Below are 12621 nucleotides of genomic sequence, written 5' to 3'. Positions count from 1 at the left end.
TTGATTGGTTATGTAGAAATCAATAAAATATTTGCATCCCAAAAACAGAGAGAATGGATTAACTGTATCCAAATACACTGCTGTCAAAAAATGAATGACTCCAATTCCTTGGTAGTGAGTAACATTATAATGGGAAAATCCATCTGCATAAGAAGCAAAGTATCTGAAGATAATGTATCAACAAATTAACAAAAGGATCTATACTGCATATTCGACAAATAGTTCTGTTAGTCCAATATCTTGAAGAAGGAAATGCTACTTCAGAAGGGAGCTCTTCGGAGAGACTTTCCTTTACTGACTAAAAAAATTTCTGAGGGAGACAACAACATGACTGGATGACATTGGTGTGTTCTGTATTGTAGACACAAATAGTCTCCACAGTTGTGATGCGGGAACAATCAAGCTTCTTTTCCTCACAATACAGCTAATGGAAATGGTTAAAAGAGTAATACTCGAAAGTGATTATTGAGGTACACTGTGGTGCATTTGCTGTGTGTTTCTACAACAGTAACTTAGGATTATGTTGCCAAATTCAGACACTTATGATGATTCAATGCAAGATACTTGATAATGGGAAGAGGGTCCATGACTATGGTACCATCACTAGAGATTCCAACAACTGGTACTGAAGGACACCTTCACTGACATGAAACAATTTACAGGACAAGGAACACGATAGGATCAAGATTAACACTACTGTTGGCCTTAGACTAGAGCATGGTTTTTGCAAAATCAGTAAATCTTGAAAATACAACGGGAAGTTTGAGTAAACTATTTTATTCATGTAGGTGTGACATACAATCTAATATTTTATCCTCCTACATAATCTTCTCTTTCTCAAAACAAAACAAATCTCAAAACTCATTGCAGCAGCATCCCAGAGAGCTCACACTTACAAAATAAGATGGAGGAGAATAAGACCTGCTGTAATAATATAGCCTTCTTCAGAAGTCATACACACTAATAAATGAACAATGTCTTAGCCCAGCGTCAAGACCAATAAAATAACTTCAACAGTCATAAGCCTGTTTCGAACATAAGTAAAATTACATATGGCAATGTATGTCCTCCGCCACTACCTCTGTTACACTGGGCGCACGGTCGTCAAATGTGCTGCACCCCGTGCACCATAGGTGGTGCACACCACAGTGAGGTACGTAGCATGATTTATCAGGCAAATTATATGCTCTAATAGATTATAGGGCTAATTCTACCAGCCAACCATAGTCGTTTTTACATAGCCACACTACCAATGATTGACATTATTTCTACAACTAGCACCCTAGTACATGAGTGGACTTGACACACCCACTGGGCTGAGACATTCTTCATTTATTAGTGTGTATGACTTCTGAAGAAGGCTATATTATTATAGCAGAAACCATGGTCAACATTTAAAATAAACAGAATTTACTGTAACTGTGGGCTGTTTTTCATTTGAGATGATCAGTAACTAAGGTTAGGCTGAAAGTACCTGCTCATTCATCACTCAGCTCTTACAGAGTAGTTATTTGTTAGCCATCACCTAATTTCTCACTTTTATTCAATGAGAAACCTATTTTTCTTTTGTCAAGAACAACATAACTTTTTTATCACTTGGGGTAATTACTTTTACTGAACTAGAATAAAATTCGACACTTCTTGACTCTACAGACCTGCTACACACTTCCAATAAATTCATGCAATGATTATGGAATACATCTGTTCACACACACACACACACACACACACACACACACACACACACACACACACACACACAGACACAGAAGAGAGGGGGAGGGGGGCGGCACTGCTCTTAATGATATGAAACTGTTGTTATCAAACATACCTTGTGTTCCACTTCCTCTTGCATGTTTGTGGTTCCTGGTGGTGCACCAAGTACTGATAAACCCTGTTGCAACAGTTGTTGCAAAGGCACACGCTGAACTGGAGCAGATTCAGTTACATTCCCATAACTGAACGTCTGGTGTTTTCTCTGCAGTAACAGATGTTGGTAATAGTCTATCAATAATACAGTTACAAATAGATAACTGTGAAAGAAATCTGTGTTCTCTAGCTTTCATTTTAATTTACTAACATTTTGTGGTGAAAGTTTTAAGATAAAAACAACAAGTTATTTCAACTATTTTGAACAGTTACTGAAAGTTGTGCATGAGGATGACCTACCAGTGTCCCAAACAATTAGATCTGCATTACACTTATGCCACAAGTCTTTCCCAGCTTCTCAGGCCCTACCAAGTCTTTCCCAGCTTCTCAGGCCCTACCAGAAAAATGCATCACATACAAGTTCCTGGTGTATTCTAGCCCACGGAACTCAAACACTGACTTCAGAGCATGTCCAATTACTTCTGATTTTGCACCTTGTTATACAAAGTGTGACTGAATAGATAACAGCATGTATCTTTAAAATCAATATGCTTCTAGCATTTCTTATTTAGGAAGAATAAATTTCAGATTCCTACAATGTCAAATAAGGTAAGTGAAACTCAGAGACAAATTATGTAAGATCAAATGGAATTACAGAAGTGTTATAAGAGGTACAGCAAAAAGTGAAGACCAGGGACAGGGCAGGGAAGTAATTCAGATGTACTCTTTACAGTACAGCAGAAAATAAAAACAATACTTTAAATATCAAAGAACTATCAGACAGAAAAGCAGGACTTGTTTCAAAACTGAAAATATTCCATAGAAACCATTCAAGTTTATGTACCAACATCTTCAATACTGGTGAGGTGTCCAAAGACCTATACAAAACTAAAGGAAATTCAGTCACAAACTTCTAAGTGGTGGAAGGATATTTAATGTTAAAATAGGGGAAGGGTGGGGGGATGAAATAAGTCCTCAGTGGATAGCTTCAGATATAACAGCCATGACAGAGGTCATACATCAGCAGTATAATTTGCTGAGAACAATAACACATGTCCTACCAGAAATATTTGAGAATAAAAGAAGTACAGAATGCATTTGACATGGACAAAACAAAACTAAAACTGAAATTTACCATATTTTACCGAACAAAAAAGAGCTAGAACATAGATGTGATTGTCCTAAATTACTTTTGAATTGAAATTGATTAGTTTATAATCAGTTACAAACTAAAATTAGAAAGCTAAAAACAAACATATTCTTCAGACTGGCAAGCAGAAAAGTAGTTCAATAGAATTTATTTTGAATGATAAACTGATCACACAATCAAGTTGAGATAACCTCAGAGGTGCAGCCCTTCATCAAATATGATCACTGCAAGAAAACATTCAGATTCTTGGCAACCTGCCAAAAAGAGCATAAAGGAAGAGTTAGAGCTAGAAACTCAAAAAAGATTAATGTTAATTTTGAAATGGGCATTCTAAACACAGAATGGCCGAGACTGGTACACTTAATCATGTCATAGGGAAGATGGGCTACTACCCATGCAAGAAACAAAATTTGGGGAGGCAAATATAGTGTTCTTCAAAAGACTTCACAGTGCTGAAAGAAAAATCAGGAATCTGAGTGGGGAATGAAAAACACACACCTATTTGCTTAGGTAGAACATTCATAGTAAAGAAGAGACTCGAGAATGGAATAACAGAAGTAAAAAGTAAGAGAGAAATAATCTCAACGTTGACCATAAGAAGTGAATAAAAAGTACACAATAACAAATGGACATGCACTGATAATGACAAGAACAAGAAGGATAAAAAATTAGTAATAAATTTCTGGGAGTAGTTAGACGATACACTGAAAAACACATGCATGGACATGTAAAGATACTCATATGTATTTATAATGCACAGATTGAATGGGAGAACCAACATAAGGGAATTGAAAAGGCAAGACGACTACATAAGAGCAAAAACGACAACAACAACAACAATAATAATAATAATAATAATAATAATAATAGTAATAATAATTAATTCTATGCACAATTGGAAAGCCCCAGGAAAAGATAAAATAGCGAAGTTCTGGCTACATAAGTTCACCTCAACACATTCACATGTAACTAAATTATTTAACAGTTACATTGCAGACCCATACACATTCCCTGATACACTTACACATGGAATAACTTATCTGAAACCTAAAGATCAAGCAGACACAGCAAACCCAGCTAAATATCGCCCCATAACATGCCTACCAACAATATACAAAATATTAACTTCAGTCATTACACAGAAATTAATGACACATACAACACAGAACAAAATTATAAATGAAGAACAAAAAGGCTGTTGCAAAGGAGCACGAGGATGTAAAGAGCAACTGATAATAGATGCAGAGGTGACATATCAAGCTAAAACTAAACAAAGGTCGCTACACTACGCATACAATGATTACGAAAATACTACAAATATTGGAAATATACAAAGTAGATCCTAAATTGATACAGTTCCTAAACATAGTAATGAAAAATTGGAAAACCATACTTAATATCCAAACAAATTCAAATAATATCACATCACAACCAATACAGATTAAGCGTAGAATATACCAAGGAGACTCATTAAGTCCTTTCTGGTTCTGCCTTGCTCTGAACCCACTATCCTACATGCTAAACAATACAAATTATGGATACAATATTACTGGAACATACCAACAAAAAAAAACCCATTTGCTATACATGGATGATCTAAAACTACTGGCAGCAACAAATCAACAACTCAACTAATTACTAAAGATAACAGAAGTATTCAGTAATGATATAAATAAGGCTTTTGGAACAGACAAATGTAAGAAAAATAGCATTGTCAAGGGAAAACACACGAAACAAGAAGATTACATATTGGATAACCACAGCGACTGCATAGAAGCGATGGAAAAAACAGATGCCTATAAATATCTAGGATACAGACAAAAAATAGGAATAGATAATACAAATATTAAAGAAGAACTAAAAGAAAAATATAGACAAAGACTAACAAAAATACTGAAAACAGAATTGACAGCAATAAACAAGACAAAAGCTATAAATACTTATGCTATACCAATATTGACCTACTCATTTGGAGTAGTGAAATGGAGTAACACAGACCTAGAAGCACTCAATATACTTACATGATCACAATGCCACAAATATAGAATACATCACATACATTCAGCAACAGAAAGATTTACATTAAGCAGAAAGGAAGGAGGAAGAGGATTTATCGACATAAAAAACCTACATTATGGACAGGTAGACAATTTAAGAAAATTCTTTATACAACAAGCAGAAACTAGCAAAATACACAAAGCAATCACTCATATAAATACATCGGCTACACCACTGCAATTTCATAACCACTTCTACAACCCTTTAGATCACATAACATCAACAGATACGAAGAAAGTAAATTGGAAAAAGGAAACACTACATGGCAAGCACCCGTATCATCTAACACAGCCACACATCGATCAAGACGCATCCAACACATGGCTAAGAAAAGGCAATATATACAGTGAGATGGTAGGATTCATGATTGCAATACAGGATCAAACAATAAACACCAGATATTACAGCAAGCATATTATTAAAGATCCCAATACCACAACAGATAAATGCAGACTTTGCAAACAACAAATAGAAACAGTAGACCACACCACAAGAGGTTGTACAACACTAGCAAATACAGAATACCCCAGAAGACATGACAATGTAGCAAAAATAATACATCAACAGCTTGCCATACAACATAAACTAATAAAACAACTCGTTCCCACATACAAGTATGCACCACAAAATGTACTGGAGAATGATGAATACAAATTATACGGGAACAGAACCATTATAACAGATAAAACAACACCACATAACAAACCTGACATCATACTCACCAATAACAAGTAGAAATTAACACTACTAATCAAAATATCCATACACAATACAACAAATATACAGAAGAAAACAGGAGAAAAAAATTGCAAAATACATCCAACTGGCTGAGGAAGTCAAGGACATGTGGCATCAGGATAAAGATGACATTATACCAATTATACTATCAACTACAGGAGTCATACCACACAATATCCACCAGTACATCAACGCAATATGGCTCTGAGCACTATGGGACTTAACAGCTGTGGTCATCAGTCCCCCAGAACTTAGAACTACTTAAACCTAACTAATCTAAGGACATCACACACATCCATGCCCGAGGCAAGATTCGAACCTGCGACTGTAGCAATCACGCGGTTCTGGACTGCGCGCCTAGAACCGCGAGACCACCGCGGCCGGCTCAACACAATACAGCTACATCCAAACATATATACAACTACAGAAATCTGTAATAATTGATACATGTTCAATTACCCGAAAGTTCCTAAATGCAGTGTAACATATACCGTACAGTTGAAAGGGAGTCATGCTTGATCAAGGTCTGCGTCACTTTCCATTTTTAAACAGACATAACGTCTGAGAAAGGAAAGAAGTAATAATAATAATAATAATAATAATAATAAGTTTATAGCAGCCAAATAGTCATACAAGTTCAAAGTATAATGATGATAAAACACGAAATTAGAAATTTTACATGTTGTAGTTTGCATAGTCACTTACTGAATATGTCCTTTTGGCAAAGATCTATATATGGTAACATTTGGTATTTGATGACAGTTTAGACTCGCACATTGCATTTGGTTCATGGTATGATGTGTAGTTGCTAATAAGGTGGAAGAAACAATGGACTGCCATTCTGGTGAACAGGTGTCTCATTTCAAAGTACTCCTTTGTCTGTGTTCAGTCAATCATGGCACCTGTGCTGAAAAATTCTGGAGGTATATCTTATCTTCCTTCCTTCAATGTTTTTCATAGATTTTCCAAAGCACTGGTGTTGGGCAGCATCAGATTGCCCATAGGTCTTCCATGAGGAAGGGATCACTTGCCAGCAGATACAGAAGTCTGGATTTTGTTGTGTGGTATGCTCCAATTGCTTTCTTTATCTAGTTCATCTTTACTCCTTCTAGCATCGTTAGGCTTTTACTGTGAGATGTGATCTGATAATTTCTACACCATAATGGGGAGATTTTGGCTCTGACAGCAATGGTGCTGTCTCTAGGCTGAGGGATCTAATGTATTCTATTTCATGGATTGCCATTATTGCTTGCACTGCTTTCTCCACTACATGCTTTCTGAAACATTTTGCAGTTATTTCTATTGTGACATTTATGTATTTGAAGTCTAGTACTATTTTCAGTTTTCTCTCCCATATGAAGATCTCGGCTGATACTCTTCCTCGATTTCTGAGCACCATCATTTCTGTTTGCGACACATTTATTTTGAGGCTGTGTTCAATGCATCAATCTTTCATATTATTTATTGCTTGTTGTAACTCTTCATTGTCCTTTGGCCCTATTACAATACTGTCTGCAAACACATATGACATTACACCCTACCTTTGAGGTATTCATACAATCTCTTCTGCTGCAAAGATAAATAACAGAGGACTCAGTGGGTCTCCCTGAAGCACTCCATTTGATTGAGGTATGAGCTCTGAGAGGGCAAGGTTGTCTGAAATCATTATTTTGGTCCATCACAGTTTGCACTTATGATTCGTGTCCATATTTTGTTTTCATTTAGGGCTTCCTCTAGTTTTTTGGCCACTAATTTTGTTTATAAAATGAAATCCTTTTTGAAGTCTAAAAATACTACACAAAACTTTTCTCCGTCTCCAAGGGCTTCCAATACACTCTTTAAGAGTTCTATCACAGTCAAAGTTCATCTTCCTTTCCTGAATCCTGTTTGGCTTTCAAGGAGGTGTTCGTTGATTGATTGCTTTATTTTTTTCTGTTACTATTTTTGTGAATACTTTGAAACATGAGTTTTCGAGGGTCCTTGGGGACTCTTTTACCTTTATATAGCACTTTTGTTATTTTCTGTCTCCACTGTTCTGGAATGGAGGATGTTTCTGTGCACTTACTGTAGAGTTTTTTTTTTTTCCAAATTGGCGTTAATATTTGGACAGTGTGTTTTAAATATTCCCTATAAAGTCCATCAGAACCTGCAGCATTTTTTGTTCTTTTGCTGTTAATGACATCTTTGAGCTCCATTCCGTAGTTGTTTGTGGCATTGTCTTCTGTCTGTCTTCTGGTCTGTCTTTTAGTCCTTCCTTGTTCACTATATTGTTGAAACGTGTCTCCCATTCTTTCAAATTGATGTAATGTGTTTCAAGTCCTTTTCTGGGGCATAATGTAGGGGTCTCTTGTGGCTTCCTCCACTAGCTTCCTTCCTTCTCTTGCCTAGAACATTCTCCTTTTCTTTAAGAGTTTTCTTGTTGATATATCATTTTTCAGCATAAGTCCTGAGGAGTGTAGTGTTTTCTGTGCACCTTTTCAGTTGACTTAGGCTTTGCAGCATATCTTTTCTTAGCCTGTAACATCCTGCACGGAACCAATTTTTTTCATCCATCTTTTGTATCTGGGATTGGCGGCTTGTCTTAGGAGTTCTCCTATTGCTCCTCTTTCTTCCTCTAGTCATGAACTGTCTATTAGCATTTCAATTTGTTTTATGTCACCTGATTTTGCTTCCACTTTCCCAATATCTACTGTTCTTGAAAGTGTTTCTTCCTCTTTTTCTCGTGCTTCTCGCCACTCTCCTTGGATATTTATTTCCAGAGGGATACATTTCAAAGTGGTGTGTAGTCTGCAGTTTAGAGAGGTGATATATTGTGTCTGTTTGGTCCCCTTACGAATGTGATGTCTGTTGTGCTCTTGCCATTGTGAGAAATATATGTAGAGATGTTAGGATTGTTTAATAGGATAAAGCCTTCTTTCTGCAACTTGTCCAATATTATTTTTGCTTTGTAGTTTTGTTATGTCCATTCTGCAGTTTAAGTCTCCAGCAATAATTAATGAGTTATTGTGCTTACTATGAGTGATCAGGGGCCCTATTTCATCTAGTACATCACAGGCTGTTTTATTCAGTTGGAAGTATGCTGATATTGTTGTAATGTGTTTTATTTCTATCAGGACTGTACGTTCCTGTCTGATAGTTACAGTTATTGGTATTAATTCTGGTTTTATGAGGACAATTATTCCTCCACTGGGTCTTCCTCTGTTGATTTGTTTTGCATGGACATGAGTGCAGTAAAATTCTGGTTATTGCCAGTTTTTGGTTAAAAATGTGTGTTAGGATTGCTATGCCATAGCCCTTTGAGCTATGTCCATTGCACTTTCTATATTCCATAGGAGGATCTTTAAGGTTCCTACTGCTCCAACTTCTTTACATTTTCTTGGGTGGTGTTCTTGTGTCTCATGGAAGAGAGATCCTGGCATTTTCTTGGAAAAAAATGGGGAAAATGAAAGTCTCTGACAGTGATACCTGTTGGCCAAAATCCATCTTTATTTGCCAACTGTGAAAGGGGATGCCGACTTTCAAGGATTTCATATTACTGTTGTTGGGCAGTTCTTCAAATTTTACATTTTCCTTCATTCCTTTCTTATTGAGAAATTGTTTTATTTAATCATGTGTTCTCTCACATTTGTACTGTCCTACGTAGAGCAGGGCCATCATATCTGCAGTTTGTAGATCACCATCTCATGGTCCAACATCAGTCAGTGTCTCATGCTGTTTAGCTGGTCTCCTCTCTCTTTTATGGTAACTTCAGTGTTGTTCATTTACTTTCACTTCTGATCTTGATATTGTGTCATGTCTCATGTTGTAGGTATTTCATCTTCTTTTGTTAGAAACACATTTTTGGCTTCCCTCTTCATGGTGTTGGGTCTTTTATGTCTTTTGGTGTCTTCTATGTTGTACTCACAATTTCTTTCTTTATCAAAATCTTTACACTGTGTGTGATGTTCATCATCATGAGGCTTACCTTTTGCATGACTTTTTCTGTAATTTTTGCCTCTAATATTGTGTCATAGTCAAGAGGCTAATGGTTGTAGTTACAAGTGGTATATCCAGGTGATGGTGGCACTCTGTTTCTTGAACTGGGTCAACAGGTGGCACCACTTGTCCCATAACGTTGTTGTCCAAGCCCTCTGTGTGAGGGCTGTCGTAGCTACAAGTAGTCCTGCTAGGTGTCGATATTTGATGGTTGCCACTCTCAATTTCTTGTACTGCATCAACAGATGGTACCACTTGTCCACTGTGGTCCTCTCCCTCTGTCTGGAGGTTGCTAACATCACTTTCAGAGATAACGGAAAGTGAGTTTATTATCACACAGAAACATTCTCTCGAGGCACTCACCACCTTTAAGATGTCATCATTTGTCTCTTTCTTGAGGTACTCTCTGATTTCCACTTTATTTATCAAACTTTGTAGACCACACTTAACAGGTCTGTCTACTACAACCACCACATTACCCATCAATATCACAAGCAAAAATGAGGAACAGTTAATAGAATTGTATTGATAACACAAAATTACACTGATGCCAACATGTTTCAGTGCCAAACAAAGTGATAATAAAACACGGGCAATACACCATTGGGGTATTGCGAATTGTGTGAATTGTGTTTTATTCATCTCATGATGTATATTTGCAATCCATTTGGTTTGCATACAGGAGACATGTCAAAAATTTATAATACAGTTACAATGATTTTTACATTAATAAATAATAGCACTACAATAAATAACAACACGATAAGGATATTTCTTGAAATATGTAAAACATTATATCCAACTCAAATTTCCAGTTTGTCCTACATGAATTCATCCACTGAGTAATAATGCTTCCAGTATCTCATATACTGTAGCTTCCTTTTAAGTGGACCTAAATACATCTGCACCAACTTGTTCCCTTTTAATTTATTACAAATTTTCATTCACATATATTGAGGTCCCTGGACATAAAGTCTGAGGTGGTGGGTATAAAATTTCTTTGTTTCTAATGTCATGTAAATGGACAAAATGGTTTCCCTCAAATAATTCATGTCTGGTGTACAAAAATATAATAATCTCATATATGTATAAGGATGGCAGAGTTAATATTTTAAGTTTTCTAAATAATCGTTGACATGGTTCTTTGCGATTTGCAGTGCACATATTTTGAATGTTTTTTTCTGTATTTTTAGTATCCGCACCATATCGAGTTACCCCAAAAAACAATACCATGCCTAATAATGGATTCAAAGCAGCTTTTACATGCTACTTTTCATGTGCCCATGTCAGTTTCAGTTGATAATATTTGCATTGTAAATTCAAAGCTGCTCAGTTTGTTTGCTAGGTATTCCATGTGTATACGTCAGCTCAAATTTCTATGTACAGTTAAACCTCAGGATTTGACTGAGTCAACTTCTTCTATATCTTGGCTGTTGTGTAAAATCTTAATCTGCTTGCATTTTGACTGTTTGGTTTTGAACTGTGAGTCTTACATATATTTAGTTTCAACCCATGTAGCTAAAACCTAGTTTCTAAGGCACTGAGGGTACTCATCATGGATTTGGGAATTTTTTTTTTCTGAATCCTGATCTTCAACTAAGACAGAAGTATCACCTGTGAACAGAACTGATAGGGAGCTGATATGTAATGTAAGTCATTAGCATAGCAGAGAAATAGAACTGGGCCTCATATGGAGCCTTGTGGGAAAACCCTGAGATTATTTTTTTTTCCAGTTAGAACAATAATATGCACCATTTAAAGAGATGCTAACTGTTTGCTTTCTGTTTGATAAGTAGGATTTAAGCCATTGTATGGCACTTCTGCTGATGCCATATTTTTCAAGTTTATAAACAAGCAATGCATGGTTTACAGAATCAAATGCCTTTGTGAGATCCCAGAAAATTCCTGCCACGTTATTTCCAGATTAAACATGCAGCAATCAATTAGAGATTCACTAAAAAGATGATAAACACCAAGGTTAGCAATAAAACAAGAACAGAATCATTACTATCTCACAGAAGAGCCATTTAATTCTGAACTGGAACAGACAACTGTTAGGGTACATCACTACTAGTGATTGGCTACAAGGTATTATCAAAACTACTTCTGAAGAAAGTAGAAGAAAATATAAAAAGTATAGTTGGACATTATCAGTTGGTCTTTAGGAAGGGAAGAGGAAGCTCACAACAGATCTGTACTCTGATACTAAAAGAACAAAAGGATGGTAACTTTGATATAGCGGCTCTTTGACAGATCCTGAACAACAGAGAACTATATGGGACTACAAGAAAACCAGTAACAGGAACATGACAGACACAGAGGAAGGTCAAGTAGGCAAGGGCAAAATACGCAAGAGTGCTGCAGGAATCAAGACTAGTTTCAAAACGGGAGCTGAACTATCACCAATTTCATTCATCACAGTAAAGGACAAATTAATTAAACAGTGGGGAGCACTAAATGATGAAACTGGAAAACCAAATATTAACAGTGAGAATACAAAGGACAAACGGGCTTAACTGGACTCCTCTGTCTTTGCAGATGACATAGTGATAATGAGACAGAAAAAGATACAAAGCATAGCTAGACAAATTAGGCTTGATAGCCAGATGGGTGGAACTGAAGATTGTCTATAAGACAGAAACTGGTTAGCACTAAGAGCTAGAAAACACTGAAAGGCACTGTGCAGAGGGTTAATAAATTTAAGTACCTTGGACAATATATAAAAGAAACAATAAGGAGAAATGAGGGAATTACACAGGATAAAGATAAGGTCAGCCTTATATGTTACAAGAGGCATATACAGTAGAAACATAATGTCTATGATCACAACC

General features: G+C 36.3%; 1 protein-coding gene across 1 annotated transcript in view; it reads right to left on the bottom strand.

The window, feature by feature from the left end:
* Positions 1–12621, bottom strand: part of LOC126213288 (histone-lysine N-methyltransferase eggless-like) — a 328640-nt gene that overhangs the window by 199133 nt on the left and 116886 nt on the right. The window contains exon 6 of the mRNA XM_049940954.1: positions 1832–1978. Within this exon, the coding sequence (XP_049796911.1) occupies positions 1832–1978 (147 nt within the window). The remainder of the gene's footprint in view (positions 1–1831; positions 1979–12621) is intronic.

The sequence above is a fragment of the Schistocerca nitens genome, chromosome 11, assembly GCF_023898315.1.
Source record: "Schistocerca nitens isolate TAMUIC-IGC-003100 chromosome 11, iqSchNite1.1, whole genome shotgun sequence".
NCBI lineage: Eukaryota > Metazoa > Arthropoda > Insecta > Orthoptera > Acrididae > Schistocerca > Schistocerca nitens.
The sequence above is the reverse complement of the archived record's forward strand: the minus strand, read 5'-3'. Positions and strand labels throughout refer to the sequence as shown.